This window comes from Musca domestica, unplaced genomic scaffold, assembly GCF_030504385.1.
Source record: "Musca domestica strain aabys unplaced genomic scaffold, Musca_domestica.polishedcontigs.V.1.1 18, whole genome shotgun sequence".
Lineage (NCBI taxonomy): Eukaryota > Metazoa > Arthropoda > Insecta > Diptera > Muscidae > Musca > Musca domestica.
This window is the reverse complement of record NW_026712238.1, coordinates 4,023,201-4,047,695: the sequence shown is the minus strand read 5'-3', so window position 1 is coordinate 4,047,695 and position 24,495 is coordinate 4,023,201. Positions and strand designations below refer to the sequence as shown.

At 35.8% G+C, this 24,495-nt stretch overlaps 2 protein-coding genes across 2 annotated transcripts in view; both read right to left on the bottom strand.

The window, feature by feature from the left end:
• The window catches only part of LOC101891493 (GTPase-activating Rap/Ran-GAP domain-like protein 3), a 295,890-nt gene that overhangs the window by 174,845 nt on the left and 96,550 nt on the right, over window positions 1–24,495 (bottom strand). The gene's annotated exons all lie outside the window — the stretch shown is intronic.
• LOC131801852 (uncharacterized) lies at window positions 20,962–21,740 on the bottom strand. Its single transcript, XM_059120866.1, has 2 exons — window positions 21,643–21,740; window positions 20,962–21,541 (listed from the first exon to the last, which is right to left on the bottom strand). Exons 1-2 carry the CDS (start codon window positions 21,643–21,645, stop codon window positions 21,110–21,112), a joined length of 435 nt encoding a protein of 144 aa, XP_058976849.1. The 5' UTR covers window positions 21,646–21,740; the 3' UTR covers window positions 20,962–21,109.

Sequence of the window (24,495 nt, the reverse complement as noted above, 5' to 3'; positions counted from 1 at the left end):
ATGGACCAATCGAAGCGTGGAGCTAGAGCTTAGTGGTGGCTAGAAGTCTTCCAATTTTGATGGTAATCGGGTAATATTTAGTGGATGAAATAGACCATAACAATTGTGTTAAATAAAAGTAAAATTTTCCATTAAACCGCGAATATTTATAATCCCGACGAAATCACAAATAGTCGAACAAGTCAATTCTGAGCGTTACGTAGATGCCGATAGTTAATATATCGGATATATATAGCAAAATATATACAATATGTATATACAAAGGAAGGGGATGTAAGCTATAATGCTTATATCTCAAGAATGGCTGGACCGATTTTGACAAATTTTGTCAATTCAGAATGCCCTCTTGGCATAAAAGTATAAAATCTAAACAAATCGCATAAAAATATCAATAATGATCTTAATATTTTTGTAATATTTTCTGACATATTTTTATTTTTTCATATTTTTTGTCGCATGCGATTTTTTCAATTTGACTTATAATATTGACGTGTACATTTTGTAATATTTTTTCACCTTACAACACAGGTTGGGGTTATTTGCAATTATCGTCCGATACTCACGAAAATTTTCATAATTAGTTAGTTAGTCTCAAACGGGCTAGGTTTATTGGTTTTAAAGATGTCCGCAATATATTTGGGGGGTTGAAATGGACCAACAACTAAAAATGTTCCTGGTCTCGCAGCCGTTATAAAGGTCAGAAATAGAAACCAAAGTACACGAAATGTGGTATGAAGTTAGTTTAGAACAGCGTGTTGAATGGACCAATACTTTTCTGTGAAAAAATACCAACATTACTTACATGTGATATCCGAAATACATAAAAGGCGAACTTCAGGCTTTTTTATGCTGATTTCGTTGACCAATATAGCAAATATCGTAAACAAGCGAGTCATATCGATGAGCCTAATGTAGAAATACAGAGGGGCCTCACGCTTTAATATTTAGCGGTTCAAATGCATCAACAACAAAAAAAATTCCAGATCACACAATTGAAGCCAATCGACACGCCTCAGAAGAGAATTAAGGACGGGGAGGAATTCTAGCATTTTGGATGACCATTGGATTATATTTAGCTGTAGAATGGATCACAACAACTAACAGCGCGACGGAGTGCCTAAATATTGGGGAAATGTCCTTGGTCAAAATGCTAAGGGTAATATCTGGGCAGTGCTCCGTGACATAATTTCAAAAGCGAATTCTCCAAGGGGGCTTGTAACATATGGTAGTGTTGTAGGGTATCACATGATCGGGCCCGCACGACCATAGCCTTTGCTTATTTATTTTTTGTTTTAATTATAAGGATGCTATATTTTAATCTGGATCGATTGTCAGCAAAATTCATAGGCATTCACTATCTACTTGTAAATAGTTCCCATAACACATTTTCAAAACCAGGTAGCTGTATCTTTTATGTCGCACATTTTTTATGTTTATCCCATCAATTATTAAATTTTTAAATGCTATACAAACTTCCGTCCTTTAAGGATTTCATTATTACATTCTTTAACTACATTTATGGTCCATCCTTTATTAAATTAAATGAAGCGGACGTCATTTGAGCCCCACAAGCACGATTTAACTTTAAAATATGTTATGAACATAAATACTTTAAAGACACAATTAATGATTGTATCAGCCCTTGGAGCTTCATTCATTCATTATCTCAAGATATGGCGCTCGATAGCTGCGTCCGTAAACACACTTTATGTCCACTTAAGATATTTTATAACATTTCCAAGAAAATATATCAATAGACTTCTGTCACAACACATCCAAGCAAGACCAACTGTTGCCCGAAGCTTTCATTATCTCCTGTTATGGCCAGCAATTTTCATCATTTATTTTCAAAATGACTAAAGTGCGGAAAATACGACGCTGCTCCTGCTGCCACATTCTCTTTATTGCATTCAGATAATAATTGATAATGGCTTACCTTCTCGATTGAAGAAATTCATCTTCACGTTGGCATTTGAAAAATACTTTCGGTTTCGCGCTGAATTGCTGGCGTTTCTTGCGTAATAAATCACCAGATGTTGTGGTCCGCACCGACACAGCCTTCTTGTGGCCCACACCGTTGGCCGTCAACGTAGGAGAGTTCCTTATCGACATTATCTTCATTCTGGCGTTCAAGTCATTGTAAGTTATGGCATCGTCGTTATATTTTGTCGAATGCTCCGCACCGTCACCTCTGCGCCGCGAGGGAGAACCGTGCCACGATGACGAGGGCGAATTGTTGACGGGAGTTTTATTTTCATAAAAACTGCTGCGATAGCGACGGCAAAAAATGTTATTTCTTGGTGTTGAATCGAGCGATGATGACTTTCTATCACTTGCAGGAGAATTTTGCTTTTTTATGCTACTGCTGCCGCTGCCATGTGGGTTTGTATTGATTTTACATTTGCGAGAACAGCCAACACAAAGGCCCACCTCATCAACGACAGTGCCAGCTTTAACACCAGGATTTGTTGTGACTGACTGTTGGGATGGCGCTGGTGGTGCTGGCATCGTTGGGTCCGACTGAAATAATGCTGTAATCTTTCGGTTGACCAGTTTATGAGCCGCACTGCGGAATGAGGTTTTTGTTGGTGTCGTTGTTAATGACTTGGAACCCATTGAAAATGAATTCGAATGAATTTTATCCAATTTCGTTTTGTGTTCATTTGCCAGTTTAAGTGATTTGGCCATTTCTTTTTTCTGGTTCATTGTCACTTTTCAATAATTCACTTTCTCCGTTGCAAGCGAACAGCTTTAAACGACGATTATCACAATTTTTAATTAAAAACCAAATTCCCGCAGAGTTCAGAGATTACTCAGCTATCATTATTTTTTTATTAAATACTTAATTTTACGAGGATTTATTTTTCGCTGTTTTTCTCTTTTTTCTTTTTTATTATTATTGCTGTTGTTGTTGCTATTTGTTCAATATGTATTTGTGTATCTGGTGCGCTATTGTTATATCCTTGCAATCGAACAATTTGTACGAAAATTGATTACAAAATACCGTCCACCCGTTGCAGCTACTGTTGCTGCTGCTTCCACGACGGACAAGGATGGTTTGTTTGGTTAGTTCTCATCTCATGGCAAGTTCTAAATTGATACTTTGGTTACCTGGTGAGAACTAAAAAATAAATGTGTTGTGTGTTTACAGAATTTCATGATTGAAAGAACATCTAAGCAGAGAAGAACTTTGTGAGGTGTAAATGAATACGAAAGCTAATGATATCGCCAATAAATACACTTGGCAAAAATTCTGTTGAAACTTGGTATTTGGGTTCTTCTTATCCTTTTGGAAAGTAAATAGATGTGCGGGGAAAAGATAGTACATGGGATTATGGACAAATATGGCGATAAGTTAAGCCAGCCGCTTTAATTAGGATAGGATAGCATTAAATGTGAGCCTATGAATGGAGGCTTTAATTTTTTTGGAGTTAAGATGTCGCCGATATTGTAAGGAAGGTTCATTGTTTATTTATGGACATGGATAACCATTCTACTCAGAATAAGCGCAGGGATGGGAAATTATTATTTTTCTCTACTATGGAAATTCGCTAACAGTTGGCCAATTCTTTAAGACTCAAACTATTCCGTTATTTGGGTACTGTACCAACTAAATCGAACATTTTTATTCAAGGACAGAACAGATTTACAAAAATCCCTAATTGTAAAGTTTCAGCTAATTTCGCTTAGAATTGTGGCAGAAACCCCCTCCTCCTTCGAGGACCGAGGATCAATATAGCACATTTTTAAAGGAAATAAGCCTGCATATAATATCAACCATTATGCGAAATTTCAAAGCTTCAGATTAAATAATGTATTGTTACATGAACAGAAAGACACGCGGACATCGATAAATAGCCTTATAATTTTATTTTGATCTGGAATAAATATACTTTGTAGGGTCTCAGACGAATATTTCGAGGTTTTGCAAACAGAATATCGAATTTAATATACCAAATCCGGCAGCTCACCACTTTCGGCATCTCTTTAGATCTTTTGGGTCTATTTTCTTTCCGTTGCGTTGTAAGTTCTTGACTTTTTGAAATTTCAATGGCTTTACTACGCGCTTATTTTTCAATATTAGCCGAATGCTATATTGCGATATGTTCAGCTCACGAGACATTTTTCAACCACTGCGACACGGGTTCCGAACAAGTCGCTCCTTTACTGTTGCTGTTTATTTCCGTCCACTTCCTTGACGTCGGGCTACGCTAACAGTATCACGGTAACGAGCGATGGTACGAGACACAAAATATTTATTTACATTTAAATGCTGGAGTGCTCTAATGAGAGCCACTTGTGGTTATCCAGCCAAATATAAAGAAATCACTCGATCATGCTTGAATCCCATCGCGCTTTTTTTCTGTAAAATTCTCACCAAAATGCTTTTGTAATGAGCTGTCACTGGAATAATTTTAACAGCTGTCGGACGAGTGGCTTAGAAATGACAGCAGTTTGAAGTTGGTTGCAGTTTTTTATCTCAACTCGTCCGACAGCTGTTAAAGTTATTCCAGTGACAGCTCATTACAAAATCATTTTGGTGAGAATTTTCCAGAAATAAAGGGCGATGGGATTCAAGCATGATGGTGTGGTTTCTTAATATTTGGCTGGATAACCACAAGTGGCTCTTATTAGAGCACTCCAGCATTTAAATGTAAATAGATATTTTGTGTCTCGTACCATCGCTCGATACCGTGATACTGTTAGCGTAACCCGACGTCAAGGAAGTGGGCGGAAGAAAACAGCAACATCAGCAGACATGGTTCGAAATGTAAAGGAACGACTTGATCGAAACCCGCGTCGCAATGGCCGAAAAATGGCTGGTGAGCTGAACATATCGCAATATACCATTCGGCAAATATTGAAAAATCAGCGCGGGGTAATGCAAGAACTTACACCGCAACGGAAAGAAAATAGACCCAAAAGATCTAAAGAGATGCCGAAAGTGCCGGATTGGGTTTAAGAAAAAACATTCGTTGTCCAGCAGTTTGTAAACAAACAAAATGATCGTGTTTAATTGCCAAAGAGGTCAGCTGAAAATGTACATCCTCGGTTGACCACCACAAGTCAAGCGCCGGCCATGGTGATGGTGTGGGCCGCCATAACAGCCGATCGTTGCTCTCCGCTCGTATAAATCCAACGTGGCATCAAAATAAATGCCAAATATTATCGCGAAAATATTCTGGTGGGTGTATTAAAGCCTTGGGCACGCAAACATTTTGGCCGCAGACCTTGGGCATTCCAACAGCACCAACTCAGCACCATCGTACTCAGCACGCGCCACCCAAGAAAGGTTACAAGATGAGTTTCCTCACTTTATTTTCAGCGCACAATGGCCACCAAAATCTTCGGATACCAATCAGTTGGACTATTGTGTCTGGAGTATTTTGGAAAGTAAGGTTGGCACTAAAAATACCAAAGTGTCGATCACCTCAAGCAAGCTCTTCGCCGGGAATGGGCCAAAATACCGAAGAGCAACATTCGGGCAGCGTGTGACAGCTTCATTGGGCGGTTGAAGGCCATAATTTGTGCCAAAGGTGACCAATTCGAATAAATCTAAACTTGGTCTAAAGTTTGAAGTTATTTCCGATATTTGTTGCTTTCATTCAATAAAATTAAAAAAAAAAAACAAGTAAAAGAGCTGTAAGTTCGGCCGGGCCGAACTTTTAATACCCTCCACCATTTGGTACAAATTTGGCAATTTCTAGAAAATTAAACCCGTTAAAAATTATGTTAAAATCTTAAAAATACCGAATGCTTATACGACGACGTGGGCCTGCATAGGCAACTTTTGTCATAAATTATTACAATATTTAAATGCGAAACTTGAAGAAAAATCTGTTTATAATGTAGCTAAAATCGTCAAAATACCGAATATGGGGGGTACCGTTATATGGGGGCTATACGAAGACGTGGACCTGCACAGAAAATTTTCTGGTATGGGCTGAAGTATCCATTACGAACTTCACATACGAAATTTGAAACAATCCCTGTAAATAACGTCGCTAAAATCATTAAAATACCGAATATCGGGGGGTACCGTTATATTGGGGCTATATGAAGACGTGGAACTACATGGCTCATTCTTTGACTTTGGATGAAGTATCCATTACGAACTTCAAATACCAAATTTGAAACGATTCCGGTAAAAAATGTCGCTAAAATAATAAAAAACCGAATATCGGGGGGTACCGTTATATGGGGGCTACAGGAAGACGTGGACCTGCACATATAATTTTCTGTCTTAGGCTGTAGCATCCATTAAAAACTTCAAATGCCAAATTTGAAATAATTCCGGTTAATAATGTCGCTAAAATCATCAAAATACCGAATATCGGAAGGTACCGTTATATGGGGGCTATATGATAACTTGGACCTACATGGCCCATTTACGAACTTAACCTGCCTACTGGGAAAAAATACATGTGTGCAAAATTTTAGCCTTCTATCTCTATTTGTTCGAAAGATAGCGTGATTACAACAGACAGACAGACAGACAGACACACAGACGGACGGACAGGGCTAAATCGTCTTAGAATTTTACGCTGATCAAGAATATATATACTTTGTTGGGTCTGACATGAATATTTCGAGGAGTTACAAACGGAATGACAAAATACATCGGAATACCGAATACCCATCTCTGCTAAAATTTTATCGAGATCGTTTCAGACTTGAATATAACTTCCATATATCTCTTCATCCGTATCAGCCTAAATTGGATGCATTTTTCACCGATTTTTTCCAATTCGTGATACTAAGTTACCATATATCTATTGCTCCGAATATATTCTTTAATATAATCCTTCATGTAATATCATGCACTATATAGCAATGTCATTTGGTACGAGAGGTGCAAATACCTTGATGGAAATCGATTAGGAGTTGGATATTAATATCCTTAGATTCCAAATTATAACTACTCAAAGACCATAATACACATTCTTTAAAAGAGTCCATAGTTGGTATGAGACACTCTACAAATTCCCAATGAAAACCAAAATAGCATAGTGGTGTAGGCTATTATTTAGTCTGCCCCGCCCGACGTTTAACCTTTCTCTACTGGTTTTATATTCCCTATCAACTTGACCTTTTTCTGTCTTTTCATTAATTTTATTGAGTCAAATTCATTTTTTTCAAATGCATTTTACTTCATCTGCATTGGTTAGTTATTAAATCACCTGTAATAACTCAGCTGACAATTTTCACAGTGTATTTGTGTATTATGAATCTCTAGTATATTTCGTTCTACTTATGTGAAACAGCCATCGCTCTTCTGCAGTAACACAAAGAGTTTCTTTAACACCAACCATATGTGTGCCGTCGAACTTTATCACCACACATATATAGTGTCAATATATATAGGGGGAACAACCACACAAACATAACCTATATCGATTTAAATTTATAGGTAAACTTATCAAGGCCAGTTCGAAAGCATGTTAGGGTACAAAGAGGCCTTTCTCTTTGCAGTTAGTCCTTCAACATGCAGTGGGAGGTGTAACGGCACCTATTAATTTCAATTTAATTAACTTTATTATTATGACAACAAATATTTTCAATTATAAAGCAATATTTATATTATTAATTTTTCGAAGTGATATAGTAGTATCTCTTTGGCTTTCTTTTTTCCCCGGTAATTTGAAGATTATTAAAAATTCTTTCTTTCAAAAAGGCCCCATGGCACATGTCATTCGCCAGGACCCTACCAATATGTAACCGAACCGCACCGTACAAAAGCAAACACAATCATATTCAACCTACAATCTGAGGCCCCATAATAAAGTTAATCAATGTTATTTAATCACAGCTAGAATCTGTGACTGTGTTTGTTCGTTTGAAAGAAAATGAGACACAAAAAGAGAGCAAATGTTTTGTTTGGTTTTTTTTTACCCAGCTATTGTTGAAACTTTCAAGTTGCCTACAGTTTCCGTATTTTCCTTGACGGGGGAGTAAGAATATGTGAAAAAGGGGTTCGTTCGTTTCTTCAACAGTGTCGTTTGCCTATCGTCTGCGTTACTTTTTTGCTCTTCCCCATTTTTACAGAGATGAAATAAATGAACGGCAACAGTTGTAAGTACACATACGGTTACAGATTACTATTTGATGACACATTAACATGCATGCATACATGTATGCGTTTTCTCATTTATTATGGGGAATGTCATAATTTACATTCCAAATGGACTAACTATCATTTTATGAAAATAGACATTTTTAAAGTCGGTCCACGTTTTAATACATCCCCCACATAACGGTACCTCCCAATATCGGGTAATTCATTTTAGCTATTTTTTACCGGAATTATTTCAAATTTCGTATACAGCCTATGACAAAAATTTACTTATGAGGGACCACATCGTCATATAGTCCCCATTTGAGAGTTAGTGGTTTTCATTTAAAATGTATTTTTTTTTTTAAATTTTCAATTTCCTTCAAAATGGTGGAGAGTATTAAAAGTGCGGTCCGGCCGAACTTACCTGCTTTTTTACTTGTTTTTTGAATTCGAATTGATAGAATGTAGACGCTATAAAAATGAGTATTCGTAGTTACTTCAGTTGGAAGAAGCAGACTCGGACCGGTCCAACTATATAATACCATACACCACCATGGCTATCTTCTATATCTACACAAGAGGAAAATGTTTGTATGTTTGTTTGTAATGTATAGACTCGAAAACCGCTGAACAGATTTTCCTGAAAATTTCCAAGTATACTGCAGCATTGTCTGAAAGTAACATAGGCTATATACATTTTTGAAATTCTACTTGGAACTGATATGGCATCAGAATCGGAGTTACCTCCCAAAAATTTAGATTTTATATGCACATATCTATTAATCGATCCAAATTTGGAATGCATAACGGAATTTAGAACAAAAATAAATTTGCCAAATTATATTGAAATCGGCTCAGATTTGGTTATAGCTCCCATATATATTTTCGGCCGATTTCATGTATTTGATGCATTAAACACGCTATGTACGCCACATTGCAATGAAATTTGGAATATGTTATGAAATTTGACTAAAAATTGTTTGCCAAATTAAATTGTAATCGGTTCAGATTTGGACATATTCGCCCAATGTCATGTATTTGATGCGCCATACACGATATGTATGTTCGATTCCAATTAAATTTAAAATGTGTGACGGGATTTGATCAGAAAATAAATTTGTCATATTATATTGAAATCGGTTCAGATTTGGATATAGCTCCCATATATATTTTCGGCCGAGTTTACGTATTTGATGCACCCAACGCGATATGTATGTCCGATTCCAATAAAGACGAAAGAGAGACGAAATCTGGTACCAAAAAAAAAAAATTGGCAAATTATACTGAAATCGGTTGAGGTTTGGCCATAGATCCAATATATATTTATATATTTTGGGCTAATTTCATGCATGTTATTCACCAAACACGATATGTATGTCCGATTCAATGAAATTCAGAATGTGTGGCGGAATTTGGTTCCAATAACAAATTTGACAAAACCAGTAAAGAAAGTCTTAAAGTTGGGCGGGCCCGACTTTATGATACCCTACATCACTTTGCTAATTTAGTAGAGCTCCACATAACAATTAAAAGTTTTTATGGGAGAATTCAATCATACACGCTATGATTATAATTATAACTTAAAGTTCAAGGGGCTAAATATGCCGAAGCAAATCGGACGAAGATATATATGGGAGCTATATCTAAATTTTGACCGATTATTTCCAATTTCAATATGGTTCGTGCTTGGGCCAAACAAATGATCTGTGCAAAATTTCATCTGGATCGGGCAATAAATGCGACCTGTACTTTGTTTACAAAAATACATGGACAGACGGACGGACGGACATGCATAAATCAACTCAGAATGTGATTCCAAGCAGATCATCAAAAGGAACTATGGGACTATCTCGTTTCCTTCTGCCTGTTACAAACAAATGCACAAAGACATAATACCCTGACCACCTTGTGGTGTAGGGTATAATAATTAGAAATTGGTTAAGATTTGGATATAGCTCCCATAAATATTCTCGGGCGATTTCACATATTTGATGCGCAAATATGGAAGGTGTGACGGAATTTGGTGTAAAATTAAACTTTGTCAAATTTTATAGAAATCGATTCAGATTGGGATATGATTTTATTAAGAAGCATTGACCCAAAACACCTTTGCAATAGTATTAAGCTAACAGTAAAAAACTACCCAACAATTTAATTGAGGATACAATTATTACGGGGAAGTACGTTGCTACCTCGAATTTTCTAATAGCAACAGAAATGCCGAAGGACAAACCAATCGTGTATGCGGACTAAATTTGGCATGTTCTAACTTTTCTCATGGTCAGCTATTAATGGCATGTTCACGCGTCTGGAGGTTATTAAAAAATGTGTGATTTTTGAACGAGGTTTAGTTTCTTAGAGTCCACCATTTACCTCAGGAAGTCCTTAGAAATGGAAGACAATAAGTTACCCCAAAATCAGGTTGTTTAAAAAAAATCAACGATTTTTAGTCCAGAGGACGTAAAAATTACAAAACCATGATTTTGAAAGAAGGTCCTTAAAAATCCAAATTTTATCTACACGGGAAATTCTTGAAAAATGTTTTTCAAAAATTTATTCAGGAGGTTGCTAAAATATCCATGCTTTTTGGACAAAATGTACATAAAAAACAACGATTTTCGCTCAGGAGGTCTTAAAGAAATATTCTTGAAAACTTCACAGGTTTGAGAGAAGAAGGTCTTTAATATCCACATTTTATCTGGTTGGGAAGTCCTTGACAAAAATTTATTAAAAGTCAAACATTTTGGGAAGAAGGCCAATGATTTTCAGTCAGGAGGTTCTGTAAAAATCAAAAAACTAAAAATAAAAATGTCATAACATTTTGGCAGGGGTGATTAAAAACAAGAACAAGAAAGTCCGTATAAAATAATGATTTTTGGTCAGGTGGTCATAAAAAAAGTGTCAACAATTTTTAGTCCTTACACTAAAATTTTCGAGATCGAGGCATTATCCTTTTTCAAAAAAAAAAAAAAATTCTTAAAAAACATTTTTTAGTTTGAAAGTCAAGAAGACCTCATGTTATACGGTCCTTTAAAAATAGTTCACGAATTTCTTGGTCTTGAACCGTATAAGATTCTATGTCGATGGACTAACTTTCACTCAAAAAACTTTCACAAAGAAAATTTATGCCCTACACCACATAGCGGTAAGGGTATTATATCTAGGTAAATTTGTTTGTAACATGGAGAAGGACGCGAGATAGACCCATAGTACCATTAGAAGATCTTTATATAATCACTTTCTGATTCGATTTATGCAAGTCAGTCCGTCTGTCCATGTATTTTTGTGAACAAAATGCAGGTCGCATTTATTATCCGACTGAGGTGAAAATTTTCAAACAATATTTGTTTGGCCCAAGAACGAATCCCATTTCAATTTATGTGAACCGGTTCAAATTTTGACATAGCTCCCATATATATCTTCAACGGATTTCGGGTTAATTGTGCACCAAATGGCCAATATCATGCCAAATGACCTGAATCTTAGCACATACTATCGAATCTAGTCTAGAAGCAAGTACATCAAATTTGTAATATATAGGTTCAGATATAGCAAGAGCTCTCATATATATGTTTCATCCGATTTGGGGTTTTAAGTCCCTCATATGCGTAATATGCACTCCACAAAAGTAATCTTTGGTTCCATATATCAGATACAGCCCAGAAATAATTCTTAAAAAGTTTGTCAAGATCGGTTCAAATTTGGATGTATCTGACATATATATCTTTTCCCATTTTAGGGTTTTGTGCACAAAATGGCTAATATTAGCCCAAATGGACAGATTTTGACATAAATGATAAATTTACAAAAATATAATTTCATATAAATTCCAAAAAAAAAAAAAAAAAAAAAATAAAAATTTTAAACTTAAGAAATATTTTGGATTGTTGGATTATTACCCTATTGGCCTGGAAGTTCAAATGCTGAGAGTATATGTTTGTTAAAACTCTGATAAATATTTCCCCACTAGTTTTTTTCTGACAAAATTCTGTTTTCTTTTTTTTAATAAAGAAGTTAGTCTATTTTGCTCACACGGTTCTTTGTGCATGTTGTCCCTAATGTCACAGAAGAGAAGGCCATGGATTAGAAATGTATGGAAATAATAGTATCAAGAAATGCATTATTGTATGTTGCGAGAAAAGAGGAAATGAAATGTTAAAAATAACAAAAGAATTCAAGACTAATGGAAATATGATGCAATATCGTTTTTTTTTCAATAATAATAGAATATATGTATTGTTATAAAGACATTTCAATATTTTGCGGCAAAGAATGCATATTATTGCAACAAAGCTATGCAAATATTTAATACCACAAAAATTATAAAAAAGCTTTTTTAGAACTAAGGATTTCAAATATTAATTTGTTTAAGCAGAATACCAAGAAAACTGCGAACTTTTTGGTTTTTTTTTATAGGAAAGCTGTGTCAGCGTGAGATAATATTATCTTAAACTTAACAATAAGAAAGTATTTGAAATAAAATTTTAATATTATATGGTAATTTGCCTTGCGAAACGAAATATTTAATTTCGTCTATAGCCCACTATATTTCTTTCATTAAAAGGCTTATCACAATCTATATCTTGTTTTAATTAATACCACTTCAGCTGTTTACCCCTTAATGTTGTAATTAAGCTTCATTAATTTAAAAAATATTTTTTTCCAAAAGGCAACATCTGTTGAATGAGCCGATTTTTTAATTGCAAAATATTTTTTTTTTTTTCACTGCTACTGCCCTTGGCCAATTTTTTTGCCTTCGAAAAATTAAGTTTACTTTTAACAAAGAAAAAAACTCCAATTATTACTGCTTTATTTACTCGTCTTGGAAGATTTTGTTAGGCATTTAGAAGAAAATTTCTTCGAAAAAGACTGCTATCTCACCTTCGTTCGCCCACTTGTCGGTTTCAAAACATTTAGCTTAATTACATTAAATTGGTCCAATTCATGGCTGATGAGGTGAGAGTGAGGAAGGATGTGAAGATTTTTCTTTTTTCCCTCATCGGACAGATTGTGTTTCGTTTCATCTACCATTTTAGGATCTTTTAATTGTTGACTGTTAACAAAGAAAAGCAATTAATGTGATAGCTGACGGTAATAAGAGCGTACCGTTTATACACGTGTAGATTACTTTTTTGTTATGAATTTCTGTGTTTGTTGTAGTTAGGATGGGTGAGTGTGTATAAGTATGTCGACTGAATCCACACACTCAGCCACACTCAATTGATGCCACCTCTAATGATATATGAGTCATTTCCAAAATAATATTTATACCCTCCAGCATAGTATGAGGGTATATTAGGTTTGCCATTCCTCGTATATAAATTTTAGACACACAAAGTATTCTCTATCAGTATAAAATTCCATGTCGATTAAACGATGCCCGTCCTTCTATCTGCCTGTCCGTCTATGGAAATGACTCTAGTTTCCGAACGAAATGAAGAAGGTTGATGAAATTTTGCTGAAATATTTTAAATCTGCAGTTCTTTTGGTATTGAATGGTCCACGTTTTGCTATAGCCCCTAGACAACAGCACCGAGAGATATGATGTGTTTTGGGTGTTTAAGTTACAATTTCAACCGGAATTTTCTGTAAATTGGCAGCATGTGTTTCCGTTATCTAAGAAACATTCTCAATATAGGCCCAAGTCTTCGTACAGCCCCTATATAAGGGTACCTTCCCATATTCGGTATTTTGATGATTTTAGCGACATTATCCTCCGGAAGTGTATTAAATTTCATATTTGAATATCGTAATGGCCTATAGGAAAAACTGCATATACAGGCCCATGTCTTCGTATAGGCCCCAATATAACTTTAACTACCTATATTCGGCCCTTTTGTGATTTTAGCAGTATTTTTAAACAGACTTTTTTTTGGAAATTAGCACAACTGTCAATATAGGTCTCCCATAGGCCTCATATAACGGTACCTTCCCATATTCGGTATTTTGATGATAATGTCGCTAAATTAACCACCGGAATTTGATCAATAATTTCTGAGGAGTTTATATTTAATTTTATTGTTTAAATATTACCATTTATGTAAGAAGTACAAATGTGGTCCATCATCGAGTTTAGCATTATGCAACACAAATAATTATTGCAGGAAAAGCCCTGCAACAAAATTTAAGCTAAAAATATGAGACACTCGTGTCCTTAAACGGATTTCGTCCAATTGGATTTTCATTGGATTTTCGATGATTCACATTTCGGCCTCCGTTGCAATAAGGTAAGGGTATGAAATGGAATGGAAATGTCATTCTATTCTGGATATTAAAATATTGCCGGTCATGTTCGGAAAGATAAAATTTCAGTTTAGTTTAATATTTTCTAGTATTTATTAAATTTCGCCCTCATTATACCATCAGCTATATGGCTACCATCAGCTATATGATTGAAACGGCCAAAACCTGTCTCATCAAAATAATGGTTTTTGTCCCTAGGTCTCTTTGAACCAAATCCGTTTCAGGACATTTGGAGTCGATCTAGGGATCTCCGTCCGTCTCTCTGGCTGGCTGGTGCGCACAACAACTCTTGAAGGGAATATCCGACTTTGTCCAAATTTGGTACATCGTAAATTGTTATTAAACTTAGATCAAGTTCGGAGATGGGCGATATCCGTTCACTCCTCCTGGTACGTCCACCAGATCGAAATTTTCGAAAAAATATTTTACTATTTATATTTTTTATTTCCAAAAATAAAAGATAAGCCAATTTTGCTTCAACTAAGGAAATCCTAATACTTGCTATGCCAGGTGCGAAAATGGACAATATCGGTCCATTCCATGAAGTACCTCCTCCCACAAAGTGTCAATATCTTGAAAAATTATAACTAATACGTGATGTAAGAGTCCGATTGTTTCAAATTACACACAGCACAATAATGTTATTAACCGAAGGTCTGGTGTGAAAAGGGAATATATCGGTTCAGTCTTTTCGGTACCTTAATATACAAAAGGTCAAACTTTTGAATTTAAAATTTTGAATAACCAAAACGATCCTAAAATCCGAAATAAGCATCCGCTTCTCTTCATATTTCACACATCCCATTATTTCTACTAGTGAAGAAGATGGGATATATCGATCCAATCCTTTTGGTACCTCCCCCACCAAGGGTGAAAATTTTGAATATCCATGAAGTTCATAAAACCCGAAATTAACATCTGATTCCATTCAGACTTGGTGCATCTCAGTATTTCCATCAACACCAGATCATTTATAAAGATGGTAGAGATCGGACCATTTTTCTGGTACCTCCCCGCATAGGGTTCAACATTTTGAAAAACAAACAAAGCCCAAAGAATGCGAAATAAGCATCAAACTCTCTTCAAATTTTTTTTAGCTAACACAAGATCTCTTGTGAAGATTATATATAGCTGGGAACTTCTTCTGGAACCTCACCCACAAAGGGTCACAATTTTCAATGCCGCCAATTATCATAAGAGAGAAACAAGTCAGCGATTCTTTACAACTTGCTACATTTAAGCATTTTCTCAACATTGACCCATTCTTTCGGAACCTACTCCAAAGAGGGTCAACAATTTGAATATATTTAGATAATCGAATATTGGCTGAGGGTATACATTTGTCCGACTGATACTTTTTAGCTTTTTTTATACCCTCCACCATAATATGGAGGGTATATTAAGTTTGTCATTTCTTTTGTAACACCTCAAAATATAAATTTTATACCCCGCAAAATGTCTGTGGAAATCATTCTATCTTTATGAACGAAAAGAAGTAGGTTGATAATATTTTACTCAAATGTATATTTTGTATATCCACGTCTTCGTATAGCCCCCATATGATGGTACCTCCATATATTCGGTATTTTGATGATATTTACAACATTATTCATTGGAATTGCTTCAAATCTGGTATTTAAAGTTCGTAATGCATAAAGTTATGACAGAACATTTCCTGTACATGTCCACGTGTTCGCATAGCCCCCATATAATGGTACCTCCGTATATTCAGTGTTTTATTGATCTTAGCTGCATTATTAACCGATTTTTTTAAGTTTCGCAATTGAATATTTTCATTGATTTACAATATGTCATTATGACAAAAGTTGCCTATGCAGGTCCACTTCGTCGTATAGACCGTAATATAACGGATATATTCGGCATTTTTAAGACATTGACAGAATTTTTAACGGATTTTTATACCCTCAGCCATATGGCTACAGAGGGTATATATCATTTGATACGGTCAAAACGTGCCTAGTCGAAATAACGGTTTTAGACCCTAGGTCTCTTTGGACCAAATCCGTTTCAGAACATTTGGAGTCGATCTAGCGATGTCCGTCCGTCCGTCCGTCTGTCTGTCTGTCTGTCTGTCTGGCTGGCTGGTGCGCACGATAACTCTCGAAGGGAGTATCCGATTTGGTCCAAACTTGGTACATCGTAATATCTTTCTCAAACTTAGATCGAGTTCGGAGGTGGGCTATATCGGTCCACTCCTTCTGGTACCTCCCCCACAAAAGGTTGGAATTTGCAAAAAAATATTCTTTGCACAGAAAGAGAAAGGATAATCCGATTTTGCTCAAACTTTGCAAATCCTAATATTTGCGTCAGTACTCGGTCAGGTGTGAAAATGGACAATATCGGTTAACTCCTTCAAGTACCTCCCCCACAAATGGTCAAAATTTTTAATAATTACAACTCTCATAAAATATGATGAAAGAGTCCGATTGTCTTCAAATTTCACACATCCCAATCATTTTATTAGCCCAAGGTCTGGAATAAAGATGGAGTATATCGGTCCACTCCTTCTGGTACCTCCCCCACAAATGGTCGAAATTTTAAAAATATATATTTTCTGCACAGAAAGGGAAGCAATAATCTAATTTTAAAAAACATAACGCTCAAAGAAAGCGAAATAAGGATCCAACTCTCTTCAAATTTCACACATACAAGCATTTTTGCTAACACCAGATCTGTTGTGAAGTTGCTATAAAGGGACACAATTTTCAATATTTTTATCTGTCATAAATTGCGAAACAACTAAGCGATTCTTTACAATCGATTTATCCATCTGCTATTATAATATTTATATCATATTTATTTAGGTCCGATACGAAATGAACAATATTGACCCATTCTTCAAAACCCACTCCATAGAGGGTGAAGAGGGCTGAGGGTATACATCTGTCGGCAAAACCGACCGATACTTTTTTACTTGTTTTTTTGAAAATTACCAAATATGTTTCAAATGGTGGAGGGTATTTAAAGTTCGGCTCGGCCGAACTTACAGCTTTTGCTTTTGCTTTTTTTTTTTGTATTTTTATGATGCGCTTTTTCATTCTAACACACCCGAAATCTACTGTTGACATTGAATCTGGGATTGTCCCATACATCCTTCTGTGCTTAATGGCCTTAATATCGGAATGATACCCACTGCCATTAAGGTTGCCTGAATAAATACGAAATTAACTACACTCCGCCTTCTATTTAAAGGCTCAAGGCGTTTTCTATTCTGTCCAATTTAATCTTTGACTCTTTTGTTCAAATACACATACAATGCATATGTATGCATGTGTGTGTGTATCTGTTGTCTCCACAACCAGCATTTAGTATATAGACGCCATTGTTGTTTGTATTGTGTTTGGTCGGCTCTGTTGCTTTACCATCCGCACAAATATTCTCCTAACGACATACCAACTGTCTAATTCAATTCACTTGGCTCAATTACCCTCTGAAATGATAACAATAGCAGCGAGTCCTTCTTCCTGCGTTCCCTTGCTTTAGGCTTTAAAATGTAACAGATATCAACAATGTTCCAGAGGGTGGCGGTGGGGTAGGGGGTTGCAACTCTTTGTTTTAAAATTTATTGCCTATAATGGCTGCCAGTTAATGGCAATTAATGCGGTTGAAAATTAGATGGAATCTTTTGGAAACATTAATTTTCCTGCGGTTTGTTCAACATCGCGATAAGACAGAGACGATAATGAAATTTAAAATTATTTCGGGTATTCAACACATATTGGTTGGGTTATAAATAATGAATGGTGGCTGGTTAAAAAAATTAAATGATTAATAAGGTAAAATTCTTAATATAAATATACCAAGCTTTCGAAATACGAATTTATGTAAAGGTCATAGTGGTCTTACCTATTTAAATGTATGATTCTTAATGTTATGGACAGCTGACCTGAGCTGTGCTGTGGGAGTCTTAGATAAATATGTAAACGAATGGGCGTGACATCGCTTATCTACTCAAAAATGTTTATCACGCTACACGTAGCAATTACGACCCGATCCTCACAGAATTTTGCACGTAGGTGGGATTATGGTCAGAATGAAAGCCTATTCTTTTTGGCAAAATATTTTGGGGTTTTAAGATTAGGGCTAGGCAAAGGCTTACCAACTTGGACCCTACAAATTATATATTCTTTATCAGCATAAAATTCTATATCAATTTAGCCATGTCCGGCCGTCTATCCGTCTGTGGAAATCACTCCGAACGAAATGAAGTAGGTTGGTAAAATTTTACTCAAATATATATTTTCTCTGCAGTACTTTTGGTATTGAAATTGGGCCATGTAGATCCACGTCTTCGTATAGTTCCCAATATAACGGCACCTTCACATATTTGATATTATGATGATTTTAGCAACATTTTTCACCGGAATTGTTTCCAATTTGGTATTTGAAGTTCGCAATGGATTCTACAGCCTATGACAGAAAATTGTCCGTGCAGGTCCACGTAAAAAAACTGAAGCCCTGGCTGAAGGCCTGCTACCTTTAATAGCATAAAATTTAGTTCGATGTACTAAACAGAATCGGGTTATCCTGGTTGAAAGACCCATGTCTGTGGATACGGGAAAACCACATATTGCAGCGTTTTGGAAAGGTTGGAGTGTTAGATATAATTTGGACTTCCAATGGGCCCGTTTCCTCCTCGTATTTTTATACCTTCCACCATATATATTAAGTTCGTCATTCCGTTTGTAACTCATCGAAATAATAATTTTAGACCCACCAAAGTATATATATTCTTGATCAGCGTAAAATTCTAAACCGATTTAGCCCTGTCCGACCACCCGTAAGTGCTTCGAATTTCGTATTTGTAGTTCGTGATCGATACTACAGCCTATGACAAAACATTTTTCATTTGAGCGGTATTTTTTACCCATTTTTTTTTTAATTTTTAAGTTCTTTCCGAATGGTGGAAAAAATCTTGCCCGGCAGAACTTAGCTGCTTTTTTACTTGTTATATGTACTACTGCCGAAGACTCTATAAACCTTTAATGTAAAGATTTCAATAAATCATAATCCGAAAATCTAATAAAAATTGGAAGAGGGGAACTTGCGATGAACATTTCTCAATAATACACCTTCCTACTAACGTTGGCTTTGCTTTCATAATTTTCGGGTTTTTATACCCTCTATATATAAAATTTGTCATTCCGTTTGTAACTCCTCAGACCCAACAAAGTATATATATTCTTGATCAGCGTATAATTCTAAGTCGATTTAGCCATGTCCGTCTGTCTGTTGTAATTACGCTATCTTTCGAACAAATTAAGATAGAAGGCTAAAAATTTGCACACATGTTTATTTTGCCTGTAGGCAGGTTAAGTTCGTAATTAGGTCATGTAGGTCCATGTTTTCATGTAGCCCCCATAAAACGGGACCTCCCAATATTCGGTATTTTGATGATTTTAGCGACAGAATTGTTTCAAATTTGGTATTTGAATTTCGAAATGGATACTACAGCCTATGACAAGAGAAAGTCTGTGGAGGTCCACGTCTTTGTATAGCCCCGTATAACGGTACCTCCCGATATTCTGTATTTTGATGATTTTAGCGACATTATTCACCGGAATTGTTTCAAATTTGGCATTTGAAGTTCGTAATGGATACTACAGCCTATGACAGAAAATGTCTGTGTAGATCCACGGAACCTCCCAATATTCAGTATTTTGATGATTTTAGCGTCATTATTCACCAGAGTAGTTTCAAATTACATATTTAGAGTTCGTAATGGGAATTACAGTCTATGACAGAACATTGTCTGTGCAGGTCCAGGTCTTCGTATAAGCCCCATATATCAGTACCTCCCTATATTCGGTATTTTGACGATTTTATGTACAATACTCACCGAAATTGTTTGTGACAGAAAATTGTCTATGCAGGTTCAGGTCTTCGTATAGCTCCGATATAACGGTAACTCCCTATATACGTTGTTTTGCAGATGCTACATTATACCCGTTTATAATATGGTAATGGCTTATAACAAACAATGCCTATGTAGGTCCACGTCGCATAGATCCCAATATAACGGCTATAGTCGACATTTTTAAGATTTTAACAAAATTTTTTAACGGATTTTATTTTTTGAAAATTTCCAAATTCGTTCCAAATGGTGGAGGGCATTCAAAGTTCAGCCCAGCCGAATTTACTGTTTTTTAACTTGTTTTCTATTATCACGGAAAAATTTGATTTTTGTCGTACAGTGTTATTTGACAATGTATAAGTTTTTGCAATAGGTTTTATTATTAATCTCCCATTATAGTTACAAGAACTATATTTTTTACGAATCAGCAAAGTTAATAAGCAGGTTTTTAGCGTGACTGTTGAAATGCCAATGGGATTTTCCATTATTTAGACCATTGCTATGGTCTATTGTACTTGGGAGCATCAATGAATGATCAATGCAGTAACTGGTTTTACAAGCGTACGCGCACAATTCAAAAATAAGAGTGTGTAGCACCTTTACTTTTAGCAAAGATTATTATTTTTATTTTGGGTTGTTTAAAAGCCCCACAGCGCTATTCGTCAAAATCATATTCAATTCATTGAATATGAATTGTTTTGCTGATTCACCCAACGATGTCCTCGAAATGTGAATCCACTCCAAATGAGTTCCCACCATAAAAGTAAATACAAACAGATAATAATAGTTTTGTTTACATTAAAATCTATACAACATACGCACAGCATTTATTTACTTTTTGTAGTTTTTTGTACAACAACAACTACGTTCTTCTATAACTAATTGAATAAATTAACAACAAAAGTTTTACACGGAGGCAGAGAAAAAAAAAAAAACTATTTTTTGAGGAAGCCACCACCTAAACCACCGCTGAAACTGCTGGCATAACTGGATGAGTAACTTTGGGAGAAACCGCCGCCAAAATCACCACCCAATCCACCGCCATATCCACCCAGACCACCACCGTATCCATGACCAAATCCATGGCCATGACCAAAACCATGCCCATGACCAAAGCCATGCTTAACAGGAACACCAACAGGTACGGGATAGGGTACGGCCACAGGTGTATGTACGGGTACTGGAACTGGGACGGGTTGTTGCACAGGAACTGGTACACCTACTGGAACTCCCACCGGTACACCAACGGGTATTCCATAACCTCCACCGAAACCACCTTTAAAGCCACCGCCAAATTTCCTATGTGCTGAGATTGTGTTCACGCACAGCAACAGCATTGCCAAGACAATCGATGATTTTGTTATTTTCTGAAATAGTTTATCGACACGTTATTAATGAGGCCGGTTTGCTTTTTTTTCTGATTGATAGATCATGCACAATAAATTTTGATTTTGTTTTCTTGGCTTACCATTTTAAGTGTTTCAGTGAATACGTTCAACTAATTCGTGTTAAGAGTTCACCGCTTCTTTTATAGTTTAAGATAGCCCAGAGTTCAAAGACTTGTTTCTTGTTTTGGATTTTCTGAATGAAAATCAATAAATGTCCAACATATGTCTGTTTATATCGTGGTTACAGTAGCAGGCAAATGTGTGAGAAGTTTAATATTGATGATGTTTGGAGTTTGATACTGGATTTTTTTAAATAAACGACAGAAGAAGATGTTATAAAACATTTTGAAACAAAATCGAGTATAAAGTCACAAAATCAGGTCCAAGAGATTATAATGGACTGCTACCTATTCTTATTTATTGAATTGGGGTACTTTATGAAGATCACGGAAATGCTCGCTCGAATTTAAGTAGAGAGTGACAGTCGGACAAATCTGAGCGGCAGTACTTCTGCGAGTAGTGACAAGTAAAAACGGTATTAAGCTCAATCGAACTTTTAATACCGCCCACCTTTTACAATGTTCCGGTATTTGAGCTGTGGAACTATATGCTATACTTTATTACAAAAAAAAAGTAAAAAAACAGCAAGTTCGGCCGGGTAGAAATACCTTCCACCATTTGGAACGAACTTGAAAATTTTCAAAAACAAAAAAAAAAAAAGATGAAATCCATTTGTTAAAATCTTAAAAATACGAAAAATAGCCGTTATATTGGGATCTGTACGAAGACGTGGACCTGCATACGCAACTTTTGTCATAAGCCATTACAATATTTAAATACGGAACATGAAAAAAATCCGGTAAATAATGTAGCTAAAATCATCAAAATACCGAATATAGATAGGTACCATTATATCGGGGCTATACGAAGACCTGGGTCTGCATAGACAATTTTCTGTAGTACCTATTAGGAACTTCAAATACAAAATTTCAAACAACTTCGGTGAATGTAGTATCAAAAATCGTCAAAATACCGAATATAGGGAGAACTGATATATGGGGCTATACGAAGACCAAAACCTGCATAGATAATTTTCTATCATAGAATGCACTTCCCATTACGAACTCTAAATACGAAATTGGAAACCTTTTCGGTAAATATTTTCCCTAAATTCGTCAAAATATCGAATATCGGGGGTAACCTTGTATGTGGGCTATACGATATCGTGAACCTATGTAGATATTTTTCTTACAGGGTGTAACGTGCTTAGAAAGGACTTCTAGTGTGGATTTGCGGACAATTTCATTGAAAAATGTGGCTAAAATGATCTAAATACCGAATATCGGGAGGTACAGTTGTATGGGGGATATACTATTTTTGGACATATATAGACATGGAGTAAAGTATTCAGAAGGAACTCCTTTCGTGGATTTTCAGACAATGCAAAAATTTTGACGAATTTTGGGGGTACCGTTGTATGGGGGCTAAACGATATCGTGGGCCGATATAGCCCATCTTCAAACTTAACCAGCCTGCAAACAAAAGACTGATCTGTGCCAAATTTTACCTTCCGAGTTTTATTCGTTTTGACTCTAGCGTGATTACAACAGACGGACATACGGACAGAAGGACGGTGCTAAATCGTCTTAAAAATTTACGATTATTATTTCGATGGCTAATAAATGGAATGACGATCTTAATATACCTTTTATACATAGTTTGGCGGAGGGTATAAAAAAACAGTTATAGAAACGAATGACAAATAAATGTTTGAAAAATCCAAAAATGTGGGTTTAAAATTCTATACATAGACCTCTTCAAATATTTGCATATTGCCTTAGCGATTTTGCCATTCGGCAAATATTGAAAAATGAGCAACTGAAATTCCAAAAGTGCAAGAACTTACACCGCAACAGAAAGAAAATAAACTGAATAAAGCTAAAGAGTTGCTCACTTGGCCGAAAGTGGTGAACGGCTGAATTTGATTTTCTCCGATGAGAAAATATTCGTCGCCCAGCAATTTGTAAACAAACAAAATTATCGTGTTTACTTGCCAAAGAAGTCAGCTGAAAATGTGCACCTTCGGTTGGCCACCAGAACTCAAGCGCCGACCATGGTGATGGTGTTGGCCATCATAACAGCCGATGGTCGCACTCCGCTCGTATTAATCGAATATGGCATCAGAATAAATGCCGAATATTATCGCGAAAATATTCTGTAGGGTGTATTAACGGAATGGGCCAAGATACCACAGAGCAACATTCGGGCGACCGTTTCATTGGCCGTTTGAAGGCCATAATTTGTGCCAAAGGTGACCAATTCGAAGAAATCTAAACTTATTCTAAAATTTGATGCCATTTCCGACATTTTTAAAATTTTTTAAATTTAAGAAAAAAAAATGTAAAAATTATGGCTTTTGACTTTGTTGCAGTTTTTTTATCTCGCCCTGTACTTTAATAATGTACAAGATTTTTCCGGTAATTATTAACATTGAATTTTTCATGCACAGTGTTATGATGGTATAGGGTATCACATAGTCAATCCCTCCTATTTTCATTTTTTTAAGGGTATAGTCTAAGGGTTTGATAAGGCAATAATAAAGTGAAACGATAGCGGAAGTTAATGGCGAGCCAAGCAATCAAGTCGAAGCAAAAAAAAAAAATAATAATAGTATTAAAATAAAATAAAAAAATAAAAAACATACGTCACATACAAACCAAAATACGATTTTTTATTGTCTGTACTAGAGTACTTTCGACATTGGAACCCTCTATATAATATAGACGCGTATGGGATATTTTGAATTTGATTTGTATAACGATGCTTAACGGCAATAGATACGAGGGTAAATCAATAAGCCCATGGTTGAATGAGCTAAGTAAAAAAGTCTTATGTACGACCGACTCGAACAGTAGGCGGTAGTCCTCTGTGAG